The 26,149-nt window shown below is 40.0% G+C and overlaps 2 protein-coding genes across 3 annotated transcripts in view; one reads left to right on the top strand and one right to left on the bottom strand.

Annotated features, from left to right (window-relative positions):
- Positions 1 to 26,149, bottom strand: part of ZC3H3 (zinc finger CCCH-type containing 3) — a 525,055-nt gene that overhangs the window by 329,913 nt on the left and 168,993 nt on the right. The gene's annotated exons all lie outside the window — the stretch shown is intronic.
- Positions 21,274 to 22,745, top strand: LOC118857185 (actin-related protein 2/3 complex subunit 1A-like). The gene is given in 2 exon segments (XM_036767838.1): positions 21,274 to 21,626; positions 21,629 to 22,745. Coding segments are annotated over 2 exon segments (1,110 nt in total). The 5' UTR covers positions 21,274 to 21,346; the 3' UTR covers positions 22,459 to 22,745.

Raw genomic sequence — 26,149 nt, 5'->3', positions numbered from 1 at the left:
GTCTTTTCCAGGAAAATGCTATCTATTATTATGATTATTATTAGTTAGCATGATGAGGGCTATGACAGTGATGACAGAGGCCACTAAACTTATATAATGATCCTGGCAGGCTACACATTGATTTTTAAAATCACATATTTGTATTATCTGTGTTTTATTGCATTTTTATTTATTTTGTTAAATATTTCCCAATTACATTTTAATCTGGTTCAGGCAGAACTTGCAAGTACCTGTCCCAGCATGTGTCAGACGCCTTTGATCTAAAGCGTTCCTTCAAGGAGTTTCTCTTCTTATACACATGGATTGGAAAGTCTTCAATCCATAAAATTACAGAATCTCAGTTGGACAGGACTTCTAACAGCAGCACCACCAAACCCCACTCCCATCACCTCAGAAGAACCATAGTATGTCCCCAAGGACTAGTCAGCAAGTGTGAAGACATTTCACTCTGAGCTACATTAACCAATGAGGAGCTTGTGTCCAACACTGCCATACCTATCCTTATCCCTCAATTTGTCCCCACTCTACCTCCTATATAGGCTTCCAGTCTTCCCTTTTCTGAGCCTCAGGGTATTTATAACCTAAACTAACTGCTACTTGCAACAGCTACAGAGCTGAATGGAGGTACCATAAGGAAAATTTCCTCCCTCCTCACCCCACTCCAGATCACTTCGTAGCTGTTACTGGAGCTCCTCAGAGGAGGGATTCTGCCCTGGGATGCAAGCGACTGATAGAAGTCCTACCTTTCCCCTTTTCACTTTGAGTAGGCCACAGTGAGTCACACAGGTGAAATGTGATTGACATTATAGACATATTACATTATCTTTTTCTCCCCCAAACCCAACCCTCTTCCAAACTTTCCTATTACTGTCAAAAGTACCACCATACTGCCAGTCCGTGTTTAACTCTTTATTTTCCATGACTGCCACGCCATATCCACTCATCCCATCAGTTGCCAAATGTTGTTCTACCTCTACAGCTTTGACATCTATCTCCTCTTCATTTCTCACACAGGTGTATTTCACTCTCTTTCACCTCCTAATTAGCCTCCCTGCCTCCATTATTTCCCTTCTCCAATCCATCCTTCCCACAACTGCTAAACAGATCTTCCTAAAACACAGGCCTGACCACGTCACTCCCGACTCAATGAACTGTAGTGGTTTTCTGTTAACTCTATAATCAAATACTATTTTATTTTTATCTCACACTTTTAAAATTTCTATTTATGGTAAGTTTTATAATTATTAGTATTAATAATTAGTATAATCATTGGTATAATAGTACATGTATATAATTTATAAATAAATATACACACACGAGACTGCATGCTAATTTTTTGCTGTTGTTTTACCAAGAGAGGTGCTCAAATAAAACAGTTTGGAGACCACTGTTCTAAAATTCATCTAATCTTGGTCCAAAGCATGAATTCCCTGAGTAACAACATAACTGACAAGCAGTCAACTGGTTTCCAGTTTTATAGTGGTAGGGAACTTACTACTCCTGAAACAGTCTGTTGTGCTTTATGACAAATTTAGTCTCCTCCAGACTTAAAAAACAACAACAAAAGCCTTCTGACCTTCAGTTGGCCCTATCATTCCCTTCAAACCAGGGGTGTGTGCTGGTATATGATAAACAAATGGGGGGCGGGGGGGAAGGGCGACGAGCTGGAGCAGCAGTGTTAAGGGAATGTATACATGACATTTTAAAGTTTAATCTGCATCATTAACATTTTCACCATCACTGGACTTCTTAAGTCCAGATAATCAGTAATCAATCAAACCCTGATTTGTAACTTTGCAATTTTGGGGTAGTGAATGCAAAAGAAATTTAACAATGGACTCACTCCTGCCTCAAACTATCATCTTACATCTTCCTCTCTTTCACAGCCAACTCCTAGAAGAAAGTTGTCTAAACTCATTACATCCAATTCCTCCTCTCTCAATCACTTCTTAATCTTTTGCAATCTAGCTTCTGTACTCTTGAAACTGCTCTCTACAATAATTCCTAATTGCCAAATCTGATGGCCTTTGCTCAGTGCTCAGCCTTCCCAACCTCTGAGCTACATTCAATACTCTTGACCAGTCCCGCTGCTTTTGGATATTCTTTCCTCTCTGGATTCAGTGGGGCTGTTTTCTCCTAGCTCTCCTCTACCTGTCTTTTTACTCCTCAATCTCCTTTGTAGGACCATCATCTATATGACCTATGTTTAGTTGTACCTTGAATTCTAGACCCCCTTTCCTCCTCTCTCTACGCTCTCTTAGTGAGTGATTCCATCAGCTCCCATGAGTTCAACTATCATGTCTACTCAGCTGATTCCCAAATCTTTTTATCTAGTCCTACTCTTCCTGAGTTAGGGTCTTGCATCACCAACTGCCTAGGGAAGATTTTCAACTGTATGTCCCACAAACATATCACACTCATTATGTCCAAAACAGAACCCATCTCTTCCCCACTCCATTCTACTCTTCGAACTTTCCCTTCTTTCTTACTCTACTTTTTCTGTTGAGAGTACCACCATCCTTCTAATCATTCAGGTTCAAATCCTCAATTCTTTCCTCTCCCATATCCAATTGGTTTTGAAGTCTTGACGATTTTAATTCCTGAATCACATCCATCTCTACTCACACAGGTACCACCGTTCTTGAGGCCTTGTCACCTCTTTCCTGGACCGCTGCTATAACCTCCCAATTGTTCTCCTTGTCCCCCGTCTCTCCCCTCTCCAATCTATCCTCCATATAGTTAGTAAACTGATACCACTCAAACACAAATGTGACTAATGGTACTTGCCTATTCATGAAGCTTCAATCGCTTCGCTGACTGGAATCAACCTTTCCAGGCTTATTGTATATTACTCCCCTTCAGACAAACTGACTTCCTTGCTTCCTTCATATGCAACATTCCATATCTCACCTCCACCCCACACACCTGTACTGTTCCCTCACAGAACCTTAGGTGCCATCTTCTATGTGAGGCCTATATTGCTCCTTTCAGTCTCTAGTGCCCCTCCCCTCCTTACGAATTTATTTTTATTTACTTTGTATACGTTGTTTATCTACTTATTTATTTACATGTTGTTTCTCCCAGTAGCATGTAAACTCCTTAAGGGCAGAGACTTCATTTTTGTCTTTGTATCAAAAGTGCTTAGCACATGCCTGGCACATAGTAGGTACTTAATAAAATATAATTTGACACCAATGGAATAGAAGGCAGCAATGCCATGACATGAAGCCCTGTCTCAATGTGGCCTGGCCTCATGGGATATGTCTAATCAGCCTGGGAGCAATACGCAGCTATTTTGCTCTGCATCAGAACCCCAATAATATCCCAGAAGAATGGGAAGAATGTACAAAGCTACAATTTCACCAGATGACCATGTCCCAGGACTGCCTCATACAGGGGTGGGGAACCTTCTGCCCCCAGGCCACATGTGGCCTTCTAGGTCCTTGGGTGCAACCTTTTGATTGAGTCCAAATTTTACTGAACAAATCCTTTATTTGGGGGATTTGTTCTGTGATGTTTGGATTCAGTCAAAGGACTGCACTTGAAGACCTAGAAGTCTACATGTGGCTTTGAGGCTGCAGGTTCCCCACTCCTGCAAGTCAAGCACATGTTTCTGACTACATTATTCCCATTTCATTCTGAATGATCCAAGTCAAGATGTATATATATATATGTATATTTTTGTCTACACATTCAGGCAAGATGTCTTCCTACTGGAAAACCTAAAACTGACCTTAGAGACCATCTAGTCCACCCCTCTCATAAGAGGCACTCACATTTCAGCTACAATTGAATTCATTGAATTTAATGAAATTGGATGGGATGGATCATCCTTTTGTTACAGGTGGAAAAACTGAAGATAAAACCCATAAAATGCCTTGATTACACGAATGCCTCATAGCAGAGACCAAAATTTCTGTGTATTCGGGCTACTACTCCCAGAGGGTACAATAATCTACCCAGTCCCCAATGGGCAATTACATGGTGACCCAGTAGAGATTAACTGCTCTAGCAGTTGAAAAGGATACTGTGAAAGTATCTTTCTCAAAGCACTGTTTATTACACATCATCTTTTCCATCAGGGGCTGCACTATTCCTCAGGCCATCAGCCATTCCAGATGCAGGTTTCCTCTTTGTGGTGGAAAGAAATCATGAGAGTTTTTCAAACTGTCTTTCAAGTCTGCCTTTCTGATCAACCTCTCCATCTGTTTAATTTCTACAGTATCCTCCACAATCTACATCACCCAGATGCCTGGGGCCTACCTACATCCAAAGTGCAGCACACAGCCAGGAGTCTCTGTCAGTATACATTTATCTGCCTCAGGCAACCTGCCTTAAGTTTTCCTGTTAGCATTTCCACTAAGTGCCCACTGGGAGCAGTCTCAGTGTTCCCACATGTCAAGGGCAGGCCATCTTCCGAGGTTTACAGGTAACTTCCAACGTATCATTTCACAGAATACTATTAAAAGGAACCTAAAGGCCATCTAGTCAGACATCCTACACAATGGATAAATTACTTCCAAAGCAGCTATGACAAGCACTAGCCAGCCAACCTTTATTATACCATTTCTAGTGAAGCACTCACTACTTCAGATGAAAGCCCAACTCAAACCTCCAACTTGGTAACAAACTTTCCACTCAAGCTTCACACAGTCAACAAGCAGGTCAATAAGCATTTATTAAGGGTTTAAAATGTATTTTTCCAGGCACTGTGCTAAGTACCATAAATAAAAATACAAGCAGAAAGAAAGGCAGGCCCTGCCCTCAAAGGGTTGACAGTATAAAAGGGATAAACAATACATAATGCGGGGGGGGGGGGGGGGGGGGGGGGGGGGGGGGGGGAAGAGGGAGAGAACAGTGGTAGAGAATATCCTGCAGAGATAAGGCAGCAGGGCAGGCTGGAGAGGAATGAAGACATTGTTGGCCTCTTCCATAATAGGAACCAGTCATTAGAGGGAGAGACCACAGGGTCAGGAGGGTATTTCCAATATAAGAAGTAGTCCAGGGGTAGAATGAGCTTCCAAGGTGGAGAGGGGCCTATGGCATTACACAGAGAATGCTGTGAAGATGAGTCAGCAGTATAGCCTAGGAAGGAATAAAGTATTTTGTTTGTGCCTCTCTAATATAATATTCATGTTTGTATTTTATTCTCCCCATGTCTCCTTTATACTATAAAGTCCATGAGGGCAGGGATAAGATCTTATCTAAATGTGTGTAGTTCTCCAGGCCCAGCACAAGGCTCTCTGACCATAATAGGCACTTAATACAAGTTTGTTATAATTTATTTCATTGTTAGAAAAGACTTAGAACTGAAAGATATCTTATAGAGCCATCTAATCTAATAATCTCATTTTACAGAGAAGGACAACGAAGACTAGAAGGATAAAATCTTACCCAAGGTCACACAGCTGGTTAGCTACAGAAACAAGACTGAAATCCAATTCTAATTATTAAGGGATGCTTCCTTACAATAAGCCGAAATCTACCTCCCTGTAATTTTGTTCCATTTGATGATATATCTAATATGAGAAGCTCTTCTTAAGTTTTTTTTGGCCCTTAAGAAATTTCCTTTAGCTTAACAAATCCAGTTTTAGTCATCAGTATTTCCTTTTCTTTGGTGAAATCAACTTTTACCAGACTTGAGAGACAAAAGCTTATCTAGGCTATCTTCCTTGGTTACTAGCAAAATGTTCTACATAGTAGGCAATAATCTATGTGGCTGTTCTATACATAAATATAGAATTTAAATAGGAAGGATCCTGGAAGGTCAATCTAGTTCCTACTCCCCATATCTTACACACAAGTTAACTGAATTTCAGAAGTAAAATTATCTGTATTTCAGGAACTCGGGACAAAAGTAATCTTAGTCAATTTAGAAAGCTTTTCTGGGCTAATCTTTGACTCTGTATGAGTCTGTGGATGGCACTGAGGTACAGAGGGTGGTAGCCCAAATATGATATAATATGATAACATTCTCTAGTCCTTAGTTTCCTCACCAAAAAATGAAATCGTTGGACTAAATGACTTATCATAAGTCATAGATCACAAATCTAGACCTAGAAGGAATCTCAGATGTAATCTAGTCCAACTCCTAAATTTACAGATGAGGAAAGTAAGGACCAGAGAGGTTAAGTCATAGATAGCCAAGCTAGAATCCAAACTTAAGATTTGACTCCAAATCCAGTGTTCTTCCTGCTGTGCCACGCTGCTTCACAAGGTCTCTAATAAGATCCTACCAACTCAGACCTGTTTCTACTACAAGCCAAGCTGCTCCCATCTACATAATACTTTTTCCATGCAAACAACCGCCTTCTGTATCATTAAGGATTTAATCTTGCATGGGTTAGATATACAGACCCATCTCCCCACTGCCAGCTGTTGTTACATTTCCTAACATACTTTTTTTCCCCACAAAATGGCCCAGGATTGGAAAGTCTGTAAGACTGATGGCACATACCCAGCACAGGGTCTATTTAGACAACTAAGCCATTCTTGGATTAACTAAGAAACCAAAACCTCGGTGGCCAAGGCTGTCAGATTAAGGAAAGAGGAAGGAAAGGGTGGGGGAGGGGGAAGAGAAGGAGAGAGAAATAGAGACAGAAAGGAAAAGAGAGATACAGATAATTTTTAAAGTATTTGCTATGTGTCAGGCACCGTGCTAAGCCACTTCCCAGTGCTTTATACAGTGTACTGTACAAATACAAAAGAGATAGTCCCTACCTCCAAAAAGTCCCTATTTTCCAAAAAGAGAATAAAATACACATAAAGTCAAGTCAATAAGCATTTATTAAGCACCTTCTATATGTCAGGCACTGTGCAAAGCACTGAGAATACAAAGAAAGGTCCAAGAAAAGGAAGGGTACGGGGGAATTCTCAAGGAACTCACATTCTAATGGGAGAGACAGCATGCAAACACCAACCTAACAAACTTCAGGTAAACTGGGGATACTCTCAGAGGGAAATCACTAAGATTGAGATGGTCTGGGAAAGGCTTCTTGCAGAAAGTGGGATTTTAGGTGAAACTTGAAGGAAGTCAGGGGAGCCAGGAGACAGAGATGAGGAAGGAGAGCATGCCAGGCATGGGGGACATAAGGAACAGTCATCCTTGGGGAATGGGGCAGAGGGGCTCAACACCCTATGATGAAAGTGATGATGAACTAGTGATAATTAGTATTTCCCTTCCCTCCTGAGTTTTCATCCTTAAAAGTCCACATAGTCTGAGGAGGGAACTTTTGCCTTACTTCTTGTAAATACTGTAATAAATGGTAAGTAAAAGCCCTGGACCTAGAGTAAGGAAGGATATGGGTCCAAATTCCACCTCTGACATTTGCTAGTGGTTTGACCACAGGCAAATCATTTAGCCTCTTTGACCTTCACTTTTTTTTTCACCTGCAAAATAGAGATAATAATACCTGTAGCAATGACCTGTTAGGGATGTTGTAGCAAATAAGAAGATGTATGTAAAGGACTTTGCAAACCTCAAGGTACTTTTAAAGGCAGTATAGCATAACAGTATAGCAGATACAGAGCTGGAAGCCTTGGAGTCAAGAATATCCAGTTCAGATCCCACTCTCTAGCCTTAAGAGCTGTATAACAAAGAGGCAAGAAACTGACCCCAATTCCTCTTCTTTAAATGCAGATGACAATATTTCTAGTTTCGACATCACAGTGAGGATCAAATGAGATAAAGCACTTTGCAAACCTTAAAGTGTCCTTTAAATGTCAGCTGTTATTATTACAACACATTGAGAGAACCTTACTTAGGCTTAGAGTCAGAGGACCAGGGTGTACATTTCAGCTCTGCCTCTAACTACCTTAGTGACCTGGAGCGAGTCATTTAACTTTTCTGAGCCTCAGACAGTCTCTAAGATGTAAGATCCCCTCTGGCTTCAAATGCTATCAGCACTTAGCACGGTGCACACACAGTAGGCAGTAAACAAGTGCTCACTGCTTGGCTATGAATTCACAAGGATGAAATGGGAAGAAGACCAAAGGTTATCCCTTCCTCTCAAACAGCAGTCAAGTGAGAATCAGGTCCCACTCCCAATCTCTGTGAAAAATTATCTCTTTCCTCCTCAAAATTTTTCCTGGCACTTTGTCCACATCTCTCCTTTGTACTCATCACATTCTACCTCTCATTACAATTAGTTGTATAGATCTCTTCCCAGCTTTACTGAATCATAACCTTGAAATCAGAGTATGTGGTATATGTACTTTTCTTTATGTCCCTATTCCTACACATGGCCTTAAAACATAGATGGTGCGAGGTGTGTGTGTGTGTGTGTGTGGGGTGTCTGTATGTGTGTTTAATTGAATCAAGTATCTGTTAGGAGAATCACCAAGACTGTTTGGTTCAGAGACATAAAAGATACAAGGCTATAAAGATATTCCTAACTATTCTTACTCTTTGTGAAATAGGCAAAAGAGCTTTTCATCAAGGAAGCAGGACTAAACTCAAAATAACTCATGAAAACACAGGTTTGGAAAAAATAACAATAATTATAATAATATTCTTTCCATGACTTAAAACTCAGCAGCCAACGCGTGTATATATATATGTACACCAATGCCACACTCTGAACACCCCAGCCTAGAGTGACTAGAACCCAAATCACCAAGGTGAGACCATCAGGGACATATTTGTCTATTCGATCAATTCTGAATTTCCCAATATGTGACTACAACAGGCATTTTCAGTTTCCTTTAATGCTCCCATCACCAGGGATCTGCAGCCTCCCCCCAGAAGCATCAGGCCTGCCCAAGAGGAGTCCCAGTTATAATGGAGTACAGCACTCATCTGTGACCACCACCAGAGTGAGCGTGTGTTGCTCTCCTCCACCATAAGAAAGATCCTGAGCTGGTCAGAGTTTACACACAGAACAAGCATTTCCCAGCTAAAGCCTCAGTTAAAGAGAGTGAATGGGTCTCCAGAGCATCGGGTCTTGTTCAAACACAACCCTTATTATTATAACAAAGGTTTTTTTCCCTGCCTTCTCCAGTGAATGATTATTAATGTGTTTCCAGGAGCCCGGTCCATTTCTCTAAATGAGACCAGCGATGGCAGCTTAGGCAGAAAGCGGTTTGATAAATGCCCCTCACCCCCCCACTCGCTCACGGCAGGAGCTGCCAGGGTGCTCGTTCTAACAAGCTTCAGATGTAAGATGACTGGAATAACAAAGTATGAATTTTTATGAGTCTAATAAATCACTCCACTTTTCCTGCTCTTGATCGTTTTCAGCACTTCAAATGCTAGAAAAACTCTTGCCTATAATCAAACGGGTTCAGGGTTCTCCAGTTCCAAGTCTGGCCATGGGGGAGGGAGTAGCTCTCCTCTTATAACAGAAACAAACACCTTCTACCTTGATCCCAAAGAACTCAGCCCTCTCCACCCAAAATAAAATGCTATCCAATAAGAAGGACTCTCTGAGAGAGGGGCCACTCTCAGGGCTTTGTGGTAGATTGTAGACTAGATGGTTTCTTCCAGCTTTTACCTCCTCTGACTGTCCATTAAAAAGACCCTATTCAGACTACCACATCAGCAGAAAAACTTAGCTGAAACTCTCATATGAGTAGAAGGAAACTTTGCAGTCACATCACAGTCCACCAGGCACGTAAATTCCATTCATTTTTCCTTTCAGAATAAAAATGAGGAGCTGGCATTTGGTGGATTGGCTGAAAGAAAAGGGCATGTTTACACTGGAGAATATAGTGTGGAAGGGGGAAGATGGGACTACCACTGTCAAGTATTTCAATTGTTGCTATGTGGAAAAGGGAACAGATTTGTTATGCACGGCCCCAGTGGGAAGAATCAGGAGCAATGGCTAAAAGCTGAAGAATCAGATGTTGGTTCAATATATGGGAAAATATCCTAACAATTAGAGTTGTATAAAAGTAAAAGGAATGGCCTCAAAAGGCAGTAGGTTTCCCCTCAATGGACATCTTCAAGCAGAGATTCAACGTCCACTTGATGGAGAATTTATAGAGGTAATTCTTATTCAGGTAGGCAACCACTGAGGTCCCTGTCAACTCAACATTCTCTGATAATGGGACACGAGCCTATCTCTTGGCAGCTCATAGAGAGAGAAGAAATACTGTGATGTAGATGCTACAGATGAAACACAGGTTTCAACCAGACTAGAAACAAAAAGAACATCCCTCAGGGCAGAAGAAATGAAACAGCTTCTTAGATGGCAACAGACCTTCATGAAGCCCAGGTTACATCCCTCCATCTCTGCCTCTTGAAGATACCAGAAAAGCCAGATCTGTGGCTCAGGTACTCTTCAGGAAGGCAGAGGACAGCCAAGTTACTGCCTGTGTGATGTGACCTGGGCTTCTCTCTTTGCTCTCCAAATAACAACAAAGTTGTTGCAACTGAGTTGAGTCCCCAGCCTGGTAAGTTTCCCCCCTCCTGCTGGAGCTGTAATCCATCTGATGTGTTTCCCTAAAGACCGCTTTTCATTTGCTTCTGCGGCACAGCACTGAATCAGGTGGGGAATTCATCTTTGACAAACATTTACCGATTATCAAATCACAACTGCAGCCCCAGACAGGGGCAATAAGTCACTTTAAGCAGCCGTCCATATTGCAGGCTGAGGAGTTTGGGCAGCTCCGTGATGACAAATAACTGCTGTCAAAATCTCCTGTTCCCCTGCACTTGGAATCCTTGTTCTCTGTTGTTCCACACTACCTGGTGTTTAATGACAACACTGTCAGACTAAGACGAAGCCGCTGCCGCTGTGGACTGTCAGAGACCTATTAGAGGAAAGATTGAGACCCTACTCTTCTTAAACTCACTCAAGCAACACAACCCGCTAGTTTTTATAATTATGGTACGAGAGCCATCGATCGCACACTGACATCTAACCTATCTGTATGAAATGGGAGTAGTTTGCTAGGTGACAGTTGCTATAGATTACTGCAGGGGGGTGTTTTCCCCCCTTTTACCCATTGCTCTGCAAAGCATCAAATCCCAAGAAGGGCTTTAGAAGCAGCAAGCTCTTCCAACCTAAAACCACTGCCCAGACCCTATCTGCAAACAATGCCAGCTTGCTCTAGTACTTGAAAAGTAGCAAGAGCTTGTGTGGGTATCTGCTGAGTAAAGAACGGCAGACCAGAGACTGAAAGTCATTTTCCACTGTGATGCTGTGGTGTCCAGATGTTCACTGTACACACAGGAGGAATAGAACACTAATCAATCAATCAGCAAACGTTATGGAGCTCTAACTATGTACAAAGGTTTCAGGAGGGAGGGAGGAAGGAAGGAAGGGAGGGAAGGAGGGAGGAAGGAAGGAAGGGAAGGAGGGAGGGAGGAAGGGAGAAAGGGAGGGAGGAAGGGAGGGAGGAAAAGAGACATGGGATAGTCTCTGCCCTTAAATAAGTTAGTTGAAGTAAGCTATTTAACATCTCTCATATCCATCCCTTTCTCACTATTCACATATGTACCACTTTAGTTTGGGGTCTCATCACCTATTGACTGGAATATATGAATATTCTCCTAACGGGTCTTGCTACCTCAATCTATCCTCCATACAGATGCCAAAATTTCCATAAGAAGAGACATGACTGTGTCACTCCTCTATTCATTTAACTCCAGTGGCTCCCCATTGCTTCAACAATCAAATGCAAACTCCCCAGTCCGGCATTTAAAATTCCTCCCAACCCGGCTCTAACCTACCTTTCCAGCTTCATTATATATTAATCCCCTTGCCAAATTCTATAGTCCAGACAAATTGGCCTTTGCTGTTTCTCACATCCATCACTCCATCACTCCTTTGATGTCTTTGCACTGGCACACTCCCATGCCAAAGAGCAATCTTTTACCTCCTTCAAGAATCAGCTCAAGTACTGCCTGCTACTTGAAGCCTTTTCCTCAACTGCTGGGATACCCCCCTCCCTCCATAAAATACTTTGCAATTATTTTGCATCTACATATTTATAGCTACACTTATATATGTAAATTTATCTGCTCCAATAGAATATAACTTCTTTGACAGCAAGGACTGTTTCATTCCTGTCTTTGTATCCCCAGCCCCTAGCCTAAGTATCTAGCACTTAATAAATGCATAAAGTACATAACAAATGGTTTTTAACTGATTGACTGGGAGCCCTTAATTATTAAAACAATTCATTCCCTACCAATTATTAGGAAAGCTTTCTTATATTAAACCAAAATCTGTTTCTCTGCAACTTCCCCCTATTTCTGTCTTCTGGGGAAAACCGAGTAAGTTTAATCCTTTTGTTCCCATTACAGCCCAACAAATACTTGATCTAGCTATCATGTCTCGCTGCCTAGGTCTTTTCTTCTTCAGAGTAAATACTCAGTGCCTCATCCAAAAACCATTTCCCGTATGACATAGTCTGAAAACCATGTTCCCTTTGCCCTCCCTTTAGTCATTCTCTTTTTGTTAGGCTTTAGTCTTATCAATGTCTTTCAAACTACACCAAGCAGCAAATGAGAAGTACTTATTACAAGTGCAACAGGTATTCAGATGCTGCTCTGCAACCCATTCCAGAAATACTGGGAGCTTCCCTTCTGACTTAAGAGATTTCCACCATTTATGCTAAAAGCAATAGGCCTGCCTTTTATTACATAGGCCTGCCTTTTACTACATATAAGGAAAGCTGCTTAACTTGAAGGGAGGCAAGCAAAGGAGACTGGACAAGATGGCTCCACGGGTCTATTTTAGCTCTTAGTCTATGATCATATGATGATCAGTTATCCAGAGAAACAGGGATATAATCAGATCTCTGGAGGGGCTAGAAGCTAGGCCTTGGGTGTAATGATCTTCATTAAGTGTTGGCAAGATGAGGCTCAATAAGCCAAGCAAGAAGTATTCTCTTGCCATGGAACCCTGGCTATTCCACACAACAAAGTTAAACTGTGATTTGCAAAAGGTCCAAGAATACTTTATTGAAAGGGAGGCACCCTTACTCAGGTACTTCTGATTGATTTTATCACCCAGATAGAAGAGGCATGTGGGCACCAATCATCAAGTTTCCACAAAAGATGGAAATTTTTAACAAGAAAGATTTCAGATATGAGGAGTTCTAGAAGAGAGGCCATCTCTACAGCATAGATACCATGTTGCAAAAGTTAGCCTCACCCTATCTCCAAACCAGAGGATTTTTAAAAAAATACCACAATAGAGAAGATATGAGGGGGAAAGGTCTAGAGGTCCTCTCTAACCATAAATCAGATAAAAATATAATATAAAGAACAGTATAAAGTCAACTCAATCCTAATATATATATATATATTTATATATATATAATATATATATATTATATATAATATTATATTATATATAACATATATTATATATAAACATATATATATATATATATATAATATATATATGAAAAAGCATACAACATGGAAAGTCTGAGAAGTCATCTTCTACTTTACAGACCTTTATGAGAACATAGAGTTTATTGCTCTGGACCCTGGGATGAGGCCCAGAGATACTACTTCAATATATCTAACAACCTATGACATAAACACTGGAACTCCAATTAGCACATACTGCAACATAACCAGGACTTCTCACGCTGTATGGCATTTGTCCATCTCATTTTAAGATTTTTTTATTCAGAATTTAAACATCCCCCTCCCCACCAAAAAAGTCCTATGTATCTCTGCATACACAACAAAACACAACAGCATGCTACGAGATCATGAATCTCTATTTCAAAACACATTTTAAATATATGTGTATGAGTGTTTGGCATTCGAAGCCCTTCATAATTCAGATTCCCACACATACCTTTCCTTTCTTCTTCTACCCCTGCATACTCTGCAAATCCAATGACATTGGACTCCTTGATATTCCTTGAACAAAACAATCCATCTCCTGACTTCAGGTATTTTCAATGATGTTCCTCCATACCTAGAATGTTCTCCCTCCTCATCTCTGTCTTCTGGCTTCCTTGGTTTCCTTCAAGTCCCAACTAAAATTTCATCTTCTGCAGGATGCTTTTCATAATTCCTCTTAATTCTAGTGCCTTTCCTCCACTGATTACTTCCTATTTTTGCTGCATTTGGCTTGTCTATACATAATTATATGCACATTGTCTCCTCTACTAGGTTATGAGTTTCTTGAGAGAGGGCACTGACTTTTGCGTTTCTTTGTATCTCCAATGCTTACCACAGTGTCTCTAACACATAGTAGGTAGGAGCTTAAAAACTGATTATTCACTATCTAATGCAAAGATAAAAGTGAAATAGTCCCTCTACCTCCTAGGATTTTACATTCTACTAGAGGAAATTAAATGAACACATCTAAGTCTATACAGAATAGATACAAGGTAAATACAGTGAGAGGATGGAGTCACCAGCAACAGGTAGGGATTAGAAAGTCTTACGTAGGAAGTTGCATCTGAGCTGAGCTATGAAAGAACCTAGAAATTTCAACAGGCCAAAGCAAGGAGGGAATGCATCTAGGCCTTTGCAAAGGCATATAGTAAGTGCTTAATAAATGTTTATTAAAAATAGATTAAAAATGTATTTTGGTTACAAGGAGTGAGCAACTTGGCATCACTGAAAACAAGAAAATTTTCCAAATACTATCGAGCACTATTTCCTGCCCCTATTCAGTGCCTGTCCAAGAAATATGTACTCATGGACCAAAATTCACTGGAAAGGAAATTATCAAAGAATTTTTTAACCACTTAAAATTTCTTTGACAATTTTATTTCTGATTTGATAAATTTATTTGAGAGAAGACTAAAAGAACTAGGCTGATTTAATCTAGAGAAGAGACAGTTAAGTGGTGACCTAATTACTGTCATCAGTAAGTTGAAAGGTTTTCATTAGAAAGATGTTGAGTGATATTCAAGAATGGGTTTAAATCAAAGCCAGAAAGATTTTGATCAGGCATAAGGAAGAATGTCTTGACTGTAAAAGTGATAAAACCCCTGCCACTGCCATGAAAGGATGAAACACCTATTGCTACCTCTCCTAAGTGACCTGGGAGAACTCTCATGGGGAGAGGGAAACAGGATTAGAAAGGCAATATGCCTATCATGCCATACCAAAGGAAAGAGCACACTCCTTTCAACAAATAGGCCCCATCATTTCTAATAAAAGTAATATCAACAGCAGTCCTACCATCAAAGCAGTGTACTGAGATACTTTTTTTTTTAAGTACCAAGAAGATGCAATGTTTTTTCATTAGTACTCTTTGGCAGTTTGGTTCATAGCTGCATAGTACAGCAAAATAAATTCACACACTGATCATGTCCAAAAATGTATGTATCGTTATGCATTTTTAAATTTACTTTGGGGGAGTTGAATGGCATATTTCATCTTCATTTTAGCTCATAGTTTATCATTTCACTGATCAGAATTCCAATGCCTTCCAAAGTTGTTTTTCTTTATAATGTTAACATGGTATAAATTCTCCTAGTTCTGCTTACTATGTTCTGCATCAGTTCATAGAAATCTTCCCAGTTTTCTCTGAAAATTCCCATTTCAGCATTTTTATCGCACAATAATATTCTGTTACATTCGGATGTCACAAATTGTTCAGCCAATCCCAAACAAGAGGATACTCCCTTAGTTTCCAATTGTTGATTACCACATAAAGTTCTGCTATATGCTGAGAGTGACAAAGACAGGCAGACAAACAAAGTCTGAGCCAGCACCATTTTTTATCTTCTTTCAATTTCCTCGAGACAAAGGCCTAGTAATGGTATGGTTGAGTCAAAGGGGTATGCACAGGTTAGTAACTTTGGACACAAGTTCCAAATTGATTTCCAGAATCTATGGACCAATATATGGATCCTCCAAAAGTGGACCAGAATGCATTAATGAGCCTGTTTTCCCACCGTCCCTTCAACATTGTCATTTTCCTCTTTTGTTATCTTTGCGAGTCTGATAAGTGTGAGACAGAACCTCAAAGTTGCTTTATTTGCATTTTTCTACCAGTGATTCAGAGCATTTTTTCATACAGTTTTTGACAGACTGAATTTCTTCTTTAAAAGAATACCTGTTGATATCCTTTGATATTCATTAATCTACTGAGCATGGTTGTTATTCTTCAACTGCTTGTTTAGTCATGAACTCTTTCCCTATCCATTGATCTAAAAGATAATTTTTCCTTGCTCTTCTTATCTATATGCCTTTTGATATCTACATCACGTATCCATTTGGACCTTATCCTGGTGTATGGTTTGGGGTACTGGTCTAAATCCAACTTCTGACAGAATGTTGTACAGTTTTCTGAGCAATTTTTGTGAAATAATGAATCCTTGGGGACTTCTGGTGCCAAGATGGCGGAGTGAGGAAGAAAGCCTCTAGCACCCTCCCAAATTCCCCTCCAAACAACTAGAAGACCACCTCAGAACTGAACGGGGAAGCAGCTTACCAGCCAAGCAGGAAAGGTCTGTCTCACTGGGATGGGAGGGAAGTGAGGTCCAAGGGCAGTAGCCAGCCTCACAGCAGGGGGCCTTCAGCAATGCTCCAAGCATGGACCAATCCAACATTGAGGCCTCACACTCCTGTAAGCCAGCAGCACCCTAAGAAAGTGAGCATTCTACAGAGGGCAGCAAGACCCCACTCCTAGCACAAGCCACCAGCAAGGGTTTACCCCACTGCTGGCCAGTAGTGAAGCCCCACCCCTCAGGCCTACCAGCATAGAGACCCTGTTTCCACAGCAATTCAGTAGTAGGGCCCCACCCACCGAGCAGGCCAGCAGCTAAACTCCACACTCAGGGGAGGCCAATAGGGAGGCTTTACCCCCACAGCACAAGCCAGAAGGAAAGCCTACGCTCCAGAGAAAACAAGCAGTTAAGCCCTTGTAGCCAGAATGGCCTTTGTTTTCTTTGAATGACTCAGCTTACCTCATTGAGCCTCTGGACACTGTGGCTTGCTCTTCCGGGGCAGGAGGCCCAAGGAGCATTCCAGGGAAGCAGACAACTTCCTGTGTGATGAGTCATGGGGCTGGCTGAGGGGAGGTGTTAACGGCTATGCTAGGGGGAGGGGCCAAGTCAAGAACCAATCGGCCCTGGTCATTCAGGCGGTGCTTGATGATGTCAAAAACTCTATAAGAGGGGAGAGGACAGCTTGAAGATCCTCTTTTCCTTTTCCGGTTGGAGCCAGAGACAGTTACAACGACAGTTACAGCGACAGTTACAGCGACAGTTACGGCAGTTACGTCAGTTACAGCCACAGCCACAGACACAGCTGAAACAGGAGCTGCCAGTAGCAGAGCTGACCTACGGGAGGAAGCTGAACAAAGACTTCAGGCCATTACAGCGACAGTTACAGCGACAGTTGGAGCCAGAGGCAGTTACAGAGGCAGTTACGACAGTTACGTCAGTTACAGCCACAGCCACAGACACAGCTGAAGCAGGAGCTGCCAGTAGCAGAGCTGACCTACGGGAGAAAGCTGAACAAAGACTTCAGGCCAGTGGGTAATCTTATTACCATAGAGGGGGAAACATGATTTTGCTTTACGCAATCATGCTTCTCTGTAGCCTCCTGGTTACTCTTTCAAGGCGTACTTATTGGGCCTGGAAGCTTTTGATCAATATATCAAAATGGGGTTGCTGGTTCATGGGTTGGTTACTGTGGAGCCTAAATAAATGTTTTGATTCTTCTGCCTTCTACTTTGAGAGTTTCTTATATCCGGCGGTTCCGAACGTTTCAGACATGTTTATGATCCTCTTTGAGATTATAAACTCTGCCCTCCTAATACAGCCCTGAAGCCCAGAAAAAACTAGCAGTAAGACCCAGAGCCCCAGCACAAAAAGCTTGGGATAATGCAGGAACAGAGCACAATTCTCACATAAAAACACCAAGTCACCAAAAAAGGCAGGAAAAAAAAAAAGAGTTTGACTATGGAAAGTTACTATGGTGATAGGGAGAATCAAGGCATAAACTTAGAAGAGGGCAGTAGTGTCAAAATGGCTACATATGAAACCTCAAAGGCTCAAAAAGAATTCCTGGAAGAGCTTAAAAAGGATTTTAAAAAACAAATTAGAGAAGTAGAAGAAAAATTGGGAAAAGAAATGAGAATAATGCAAGAGAATCATGAAAAAAGGGTTGACGGCATGGGAAAAGATATACAAAAATCTACTGAGGAAAATACTCTCTAAAAAATAGAATTAGCCAAATGGAAAAAGGAAGTACAAAAGCTGACTGAAGAAAATAATTCATTAAAAATTAGAATTAGACAAGGGGAAACTAATGACTCTGTGAGAAATCAAGATATAATAAAACAAAATCAAAAAAGTAAAAAAAATACAAAAAAATTTGAAATTTTTCACTGGATAAACCACTGACCTACAAAATAGACCCAGGAGAGATAATATGAGACTTACTAGACTACTTGAAAGCCATGATTTTAAAAAAAAAAAGCCTACAAAACATATTTCAAGAAATTATTAAAGAAAATTGCTCTAATATATTAGAATCAGAGGGTAAAATAGAAATTGAAAAAGTTCACTGATCACCACCTGAAAGAGATCCCCAAATGAAAACTCCCAGGAACATCATAGCCAAATTCTAGAGCTCACAGATTAAGGATAAAATACTGCAAGCAGTCAAAAAGAACCAATTCAAATATTGTAGAGCTACAGTCAGGATTACACAGCATTTGGCAGCTTCCACATTAAAGAATTGGAGGGCTTGGAATATGATATACCAGAAGGCAAAAGAGTTAGGATTACCACCAAGAATCACCTAGCCAGCTAAACTGAACCTAATCTTTCAGGAGGAAAATGCACATTTAACAAAATAGAGGATTTTCAAGCATTTCTAATTAAAAGACTAGAGTTGAATAAAAAATCTGATCTCCAAATAAAAGAAAGAGAAAACATAAGAAATTCAATGGGTTAAATTGTTTATATTTCTATATGGCAAGATAATATTTGTAACTCTTGGCAACTTTACTACCATAAGAGCAATTAGAAGGAATTTATGTAGACAGAAGGTGCAGAAATAAGGTGACTTTGATGGGATGACAGCCCAAAAAACAAAATGAAGGGGTGAGAAAAAAACTGCACTGGAAGAACTGCAGTGGAAAAAGGAGGAGAGTGATTGCAGTAAATTTTCCCACATAAAAGAGACATGAAAGCTATTATAATGGAGGGGAAGGTGGGGGCAAAAGGGGAGAGTGGTACATCAATAAAAGAGAAAGGCGGGCAACTAAAAAAACTAGAAAAAAAAAAACAAATTAAAAATTCCCAATTAAACACAAAATTAAAAATCCTGAAAATTAAAGGAAAGACTATAAAATTGAAAGAAAACCATTGAACTAATAAATAAAACTAGAACCTGGTTTTACTGGAAAAAAAACCCAATAAAACAGATAAACACTGGTTAATTGGATTTTAAAAAGTAAAGAAGAAAACCAAATTAAGAGTATCAAAATTGAAAAGGTTGGGGCAGTTAGGTGGCGCAGTAAATAGAGCACTGGTCCTGTAGTCAGGAGGATCTCAGTTCAAATCCAACCTCGGACACTAATTAACACTAGTTCTGTGACCTTAGGTGAGTCACTTGACCCGAATTGCCTTGCCTTCCTCCTCCAAAAAAAGGTGAGGGGGGGGAGGTGTGAATTCACCACCAATGAAGAGAAAATTAAGACAATTGTTAGGATCTATTTTGTCCAATTATATGCCAATAAATTTGACAGTTTGAATCTACAAAAATATAAATTACCCGGATTAACAGAAGATGAAATAAAATACTTAAATAACCCAATCTTAGAAAAAGAAACTGAACAAGCCATCAATGAACTTCCTAAAAAAAACTGCGCAGGACTAGGTGGATTCCCAAGTGAATTCCACTAAACATTTAAAGAACAATTAATCCCAAAGCAATACAAACTATTTGGGAAAATAGGTGAAGGAAATAAAATATGATGCTGATAGCCAAACCAGGAAGAGTCAAAACAGAAAAAAATTATAGACCAATTTCCCTAAAATTGATGCAAAAATGTTAAATAAAATACTAGCAAAGAGATTACAGCAATATAACACAAGGAACATACACTATGATCAGGTGAGATTTATACCAGGAATGCAGGGCTAGTTCAATATTAGGAAAACTATCAGCATAACTGACCATATCATTAACAAAACCAATAGAAATCATATATCTCAATAGATGCAGAAAAAGCCTTTGACAAATTATAGCACCCATTCCTATTAAAAACACTAGAAAGCATAGAAATAGAGTTTACCTTAAAATGATAAGTAATATTTATCTAAAACCATCAGCAAACATTATCTGTAACAGGGATAAGCTAGAAACCTTTCTGATACAATCAGGGATGAAGCAAGGATGCCCATTATCACGTCTATTATTTAATATTGTACAAGAAATGTTAGCTATGGCAATAAGAGAAGAAAAAGAAATTAAAGGAATTAAAATGGGCAATGAGAAAATAAAACTAACACTCTTTGCAGATGATATGTTACACTTGGAAAATCCTAGAGAATCAACTAAAAAAAATTTGAAATTAACCGCTTTAACAAAGCTGCAGGATACAAAATAAACCCACACAAACCATCAGCATGTCTACGTATTACCAACAAAGCCCAGTGGCAAGAGAAAGAAAGAGAAATTCCATTTAAAATAACTATAAACCAATAAGAAAACACTTGGGAGTCTACCTGCCAAGACAAGCTGAGGAACTATATGAACACAATTATTAAACACTTTTTATTCTAGAAGAATAAAAGCTCAAGGACATCAAGGGAATCGATGAAAAAAATACAAGAGAAGGCGGTCTACACATACTAGATCTCAAACTATATTATAAAACTAATTATTAAAACAATCTGGTACTGGCTAAGAAATAGAGCGGCAAATCAGTGGAACAGATTAGGTACAAATTATATTATAGTCAATGACCATAGTAATCTAGTATATGATCGAAGCTTTTGGAACAAAAACTCATTATTTGAGAAAAACTGCTGGGAAAACTGGAAAATAGTATGGCAGAAACTAGGTATAGACCAACATCTCACACCATATACCAAGATAAAGTAAAATGGGCACATGATTTACACATAATGGGTGATACCATAAGCAAATTAAAAGGGCATGGAATAGTTTCTCTAACAGAGTTACAGATAGGGGAAGAATTTAGGACCAAAGAAGATATAGAAAGCATTACAAAAAGTAAAATTGATCATTTTGATTATACAAAATTCAAAAGTTTTTGCACAAACAAAACCAATGCAACCAAAATTATAAGGAAAGCAGAAAACTAGGGAAAATTTTTGCAAAAAATATATCTGATATTCGCGTCGACTGACCACAGTCCGCGAATCCTCCGCTCCGGGGCCCGTCCGCACCCTTCCCATCCCAGCTTTTTCCCTTTTGAAAACACTAAGAATAATGTCCTTACATCAATTTTTACTAGAGCCAATCACCTGCCATGCTTGGAACAGAGATCGTACTCAGATTGCCCTTAGCCCTAATAATCATGAAGTCCACATTTACAAGAAGAATGGGAACCAGTGGGTGAAAGCCCATGAACTGAAGGAACACAAGGGACACATCACAGGTATTGACTGGGCTCCCAAGAGCGATCGAATTGTAACTTGTGGTGCAGACCATAATGCCTATGTCTGGAGTCAGAAAGATGGCATCTGGAAACCAACCCTGGTGATCCTGAGATCAATCGTGCAGCCACCTTTGTGAAATGGTCTCCTCTGGAGAATAAATTTGCCATAGGTAGTGGAGCTCGACTGATTTCTGTGTGCTACTTTGAGTCTGAAAATGACTGGTGGGTGAGCAAACACATTAAAAAGCCAATTCGTTCTACTGTCCTTAGTTTGGACTGGCACCCCAACAATGTTTTGCTGGCTGCTGGATCTTGTGACTTCAAATGCAGAGTTTTTTCTGCCTACATTAAAGAAGTTGATGAAAAGCCAGCCAGTACTCCATGGGGTACCAAGATGCCTTTTGGTCAACTGATGTCAGAGTTTGGTGGTACTGGAAGTGGTGGTTGGGTCCATGGAGTTGGTTTCTCTGCCAGTGGAAACCGCCTCGCTTGGGTCAGCCATGATAGTACTGTATCAGTTGCTGATGCCTCCAAAAACATGATGGTTTCACAGCTGAAAACAGAGTTCCTCCCACTCCTGGGTGTGTCGTTTGTCTCTGAGAACAGCGTGGTGGCTGCTGGCCATGACTGCTGCCCAATGCTGTTTAATTATGATGATCGTGGCTCCTTGACCTTCGTCTCCAAATTAGACATTCCAAAACAGAGCATCCAACGCAACATCTCTGCCATGGAACGCTTCCGCAACATGGACAAGAGAGCCACGACTGAGGATTGCAACACTGCTTTAGACACACTACACCAAAACAGTATCACCCAAGTGTCTATTTATGAAGTGGACAAGCAAGACTGCCGCAAATTTTGCACCACTGGCATTGATGGAGCAATGACAATTTGGGATTTCAAGACTTTAGAGTCTTCAATCCAGGGGCTACGAATCATGTGAAGCTGTATTTCCATTCTCTAGCATGACAGACACTTGACAGAATGCAGCTCCAGCATTTGCATGAAGATGGGAAAGACCCTACCACAAGTCAAAACTGAGAAAATATCCCTTGCAGATGTTTTGTTTTTGGTTTTTTTTTTTTGAACATAATTGGTGAATGTATTGGTTTTGAAAAATCAGCAGTGATGTCTTTTTGATTGGCTATTTCATTCCATTCTTGACCAAAGCTGCTCTTTAAGTAGTTTATCGTGGGAAGTTGTCACACTAAATTAAAGGGGGATTTTATGTAAATTATCTGCTAGAAAAATAAAAAAAAAATATAGGAAAAAAAATATATCTGATAAAGGCCTCATTTCTAAAATATAAAAAGAACTGAGTCAAATTTATAAAAATACAAGTCATTCTCCAATTGATAAATGGTCAAAGGATATAAACAGGAAGTTTTCAGATAAATAAATCAAAGCTATCTATATTCACATGAAAAAATGATCTAAATCACTACCAAGCAGAGAAATGCATATGAAAACAACTCTGAGGTACCACCTCATGCCTATCACACTGGCAAATATGACAAAAAGTGGAAATGTTGGGTGTTTGAGGGGATGTGGGAAAATTGGGACACTAACTGTTGGTGGAGTTCTGAACTGATCTAACCATTCTGGAGAACAATATGGAACTATGCCCAAAGAGCTATAAAACTGGGCATACGCTTTAAAAAATCCAGCAATACCACCGCTAGGTCTATCCAAATAAAAGAAAAAAGGGCCTATTTGTACAAAAATATTTATAGTGGCTCTTTTTGTGGAGGGTAAGAGGAAAGAAAAGGTATGCCCATCAATTGGGGAATGGCTATACAAGCTGTGGTATATGATTATAATGAAATATTATTGTGGTATAAGAAATGCCAAGCAGGATGATTTAAGAAAAACCTAGAAAGATTTACATGAACTGATGCTTAGTGAAGTGAACAGAACCAAGACAATGTTGTACACACTAACAGCAATATTATTCGATGAAAAACTGTGAATGACTTGGCTATTCTCAGTAACATAACAATCCAAGGTAATTCCAAAAGCCTAAGGATGAAGCATACAATCTGCTTCCAGAGAAAGAATTGATATTGATTGAATTCAGACTGAAGCAGGTTATATAAATTAAAAAATAGACTAACTCAAATGGGAAAAGAGCTCCAAAAAGCCAATGAGAAGAATGCCTTGAAAGGTAGAATTAGGCAAATGGAAAACGATGTGCAAAAGACCACTGAAGAAAATACTACCTTAAAAATTAGAATGGAGCAAGTGGAAGCTAGTGACTTGATGAGAAATCAAAATATTATAAAACAGAACCAATGGAATGAAAAAATGGAAGACAATGTGAAATATCTCACTGGAAAAACCACTGACCTGGAAAATAGATCCAGGAGAGACAACTTAAAAATGATTGGACTACCTGAAAGCCATGATCAAAAAAAGAACCTAGATATCATCTTTCAAGAAATTATCAAGGAGAACTACCCTGATATTCTAAAGCCAGAGGGTAAAATAGAAATTGAAAGAATCCACCAATCGCCTCTTGAAAAAGATCCCAAAAAGAAAATTCCTAGGAATATTGTCACCAAATTCCAGAGCTCCCAGGTCAAGGAGAAAATACTACAAGCAGCCAGGAAGAAATAATTTGAGCATTGTGGAAACACAATCAGGATAACACAAGATCTAGCAGCTTCTACATTAAGGGATAGAAGGGCTTGGAGTATGATATTCCAGAGGTCAATGGAGCTAGGATTAAAACCAAGAATCACCTACCCAGCAAAACTGAGTATCATGCTCCAAGGCAAAATATGGACTTTCAACAAAATAGAGGACTTTCAAGCATTCTCAGTGAAAAGACCAGAGCTGAATAGAAAATCTGACTTTCAAACACAAGAATCAAGACAAGCATGAAAAGGTAAACAAGAAAGGGAAATCATAAGGGACTTACTAAAGTTGAACTGTTTTGCTTACATTCCTACATGGAAAGATGATGTGTATAATTTATGAAAACTCAGTATTAGGGTAGCTGAAGGCAGAGGGCACAGGGTGAGTTGAATATGAAGGAACGATATCTAAAAAAAAAATCAAATTAAGGGATGAGAGAGGAATATATTGAGAGAGGGAGGAAGGAAGAGATAGAATGGGGTATATTATCTCGCATAAAAGTGGCAAGAAAAAGCAGTTCTGTAGGAAGGGAAGAGGGGGCAGGTGAGGGGGAATGAGTGAATCTTGCTCTCATTGGATTTGACCTGAGGAGGGAATAACATACACACTCAATTGGGTATCTTACCCCACAGGAAAGAAAGAGGAAGGAGATAAAAAAGGGGAGATGATAGAAGGGATGGCAGATGGGGAGGGAGCTAATTAAAAGCAAACACTTTTGAAAAGGGACAGGGTCAAGGGAGAAAACTGAATAAAGGGGGATAGGATAGGAAGGTGTTTCCACAATCCAGCTAGAGCTGTTGTGGGGGTGTAAGACCAACCAACAGCCAGCACCCAGAAAGCTGCCAGCACACTGTAAAAGCACAGGTTCTTTTGATATGCTTAACTAAGGAAAGCTACCTGAAGGGGTTGACAAGCCTACTTTAATTCAGCATACAAATATCATTCACTTAGTTCAGGGGAAGAAGCCAGCACCCTGCCTGAACTTCACAACAAATACAAACAAATTACAAACATCAACAGACAGACCTTGTCTGATTCAAATCCCAATACATAGTTATCAGAGTTTAACAAAGTCCCAACATCCAGGCTGCAAGCTGGAGGGCTCCTTAGCTACAGCTGCCCGGAGTCTCTGCATCAGCACCATCACGAGTGAGAGCCCTGCACAAAATGGCTCTGTCCTCTCTTCTTATAGGGCTTGAGACATCATCAAACGTCATCTGAATGACCAGAACTTAGGCTGCTATGATTGGCTCTTGAGTTAGCCCCTCCCCTTAGGACCCTGGGAGGTTCACATCCACATAGGTTAGGTTAACACCTTATAGGGGTTAGAGCCTGAGGCTTAGCCCTTAGTAAGACTCAATGAAATACACTGAATTACTCAAAGCAAACAATAGCCAAACTCTTCAAGGGCACTTGTTGAACTAAGTGCTAAGAGCCCATTTTGCTTACCAACATAGAAGGAGCAAAATATAGTTAGTCTTTCACAACATGAGTATTGTCGAAGGGTTTTGCATAATGATACACATGTGGCCTATGTTGAATTGCTTTCCTTCTTATGGAGGGTGGGTGGGGAGAGAAGAGGGAGAGAATTTGGGACTCAAAGTTTTAAAAGCTAATGTTCAAAAAAAATTTTGCATGCAACTAGGAAATAAGATACACAGGCAACGGGGCATAGAAATCTATCTTGCCCTACAAGAAAGTAAGGGAAAAGGGGATGAGGGGGAGTGGGGTGACAGAAGAGAGGGCTGACTGGAGAATGGGGCAATCAGAATATATGCCATCTTGGAGTGGAGGGGAAGATAGAAACGGGGAGAAAATGTGTAATTCAAACTCTTGTGAAAATCAATGTTGAAAATTAAAAATATTAAATAAAAAAATAATAATTTAGAACATGGAAAAAAAGGTAGGTGGGGTAAGTGGATGAGGATGGGATAGAAAGGCAGGAAATGCACCTTGTTTTTGAAAGATACAGAGAGAAAGAGACTGAGTAGGGAGCA

Source organism: Trichosurus vulpecula, chromosome 1, assembly GCF_011100635.1.
Source record: "Trichosurus vulpecula isolate mTriVul1 chromosome 1, mTriVul1.pri, whole genome shotgun sequence".
NCBI classification, from domain to species: Eukaryota; Metazoa; Chordata; class Mammalia; order Diprotodontia; family Phalangeridae; genus Trichosurus; species Trichosurus vulpecula.
Note: the sequence above shows the minus strand (reverse complement) of the source record. Positions and strands in the feature narration are given on the sequence as shown.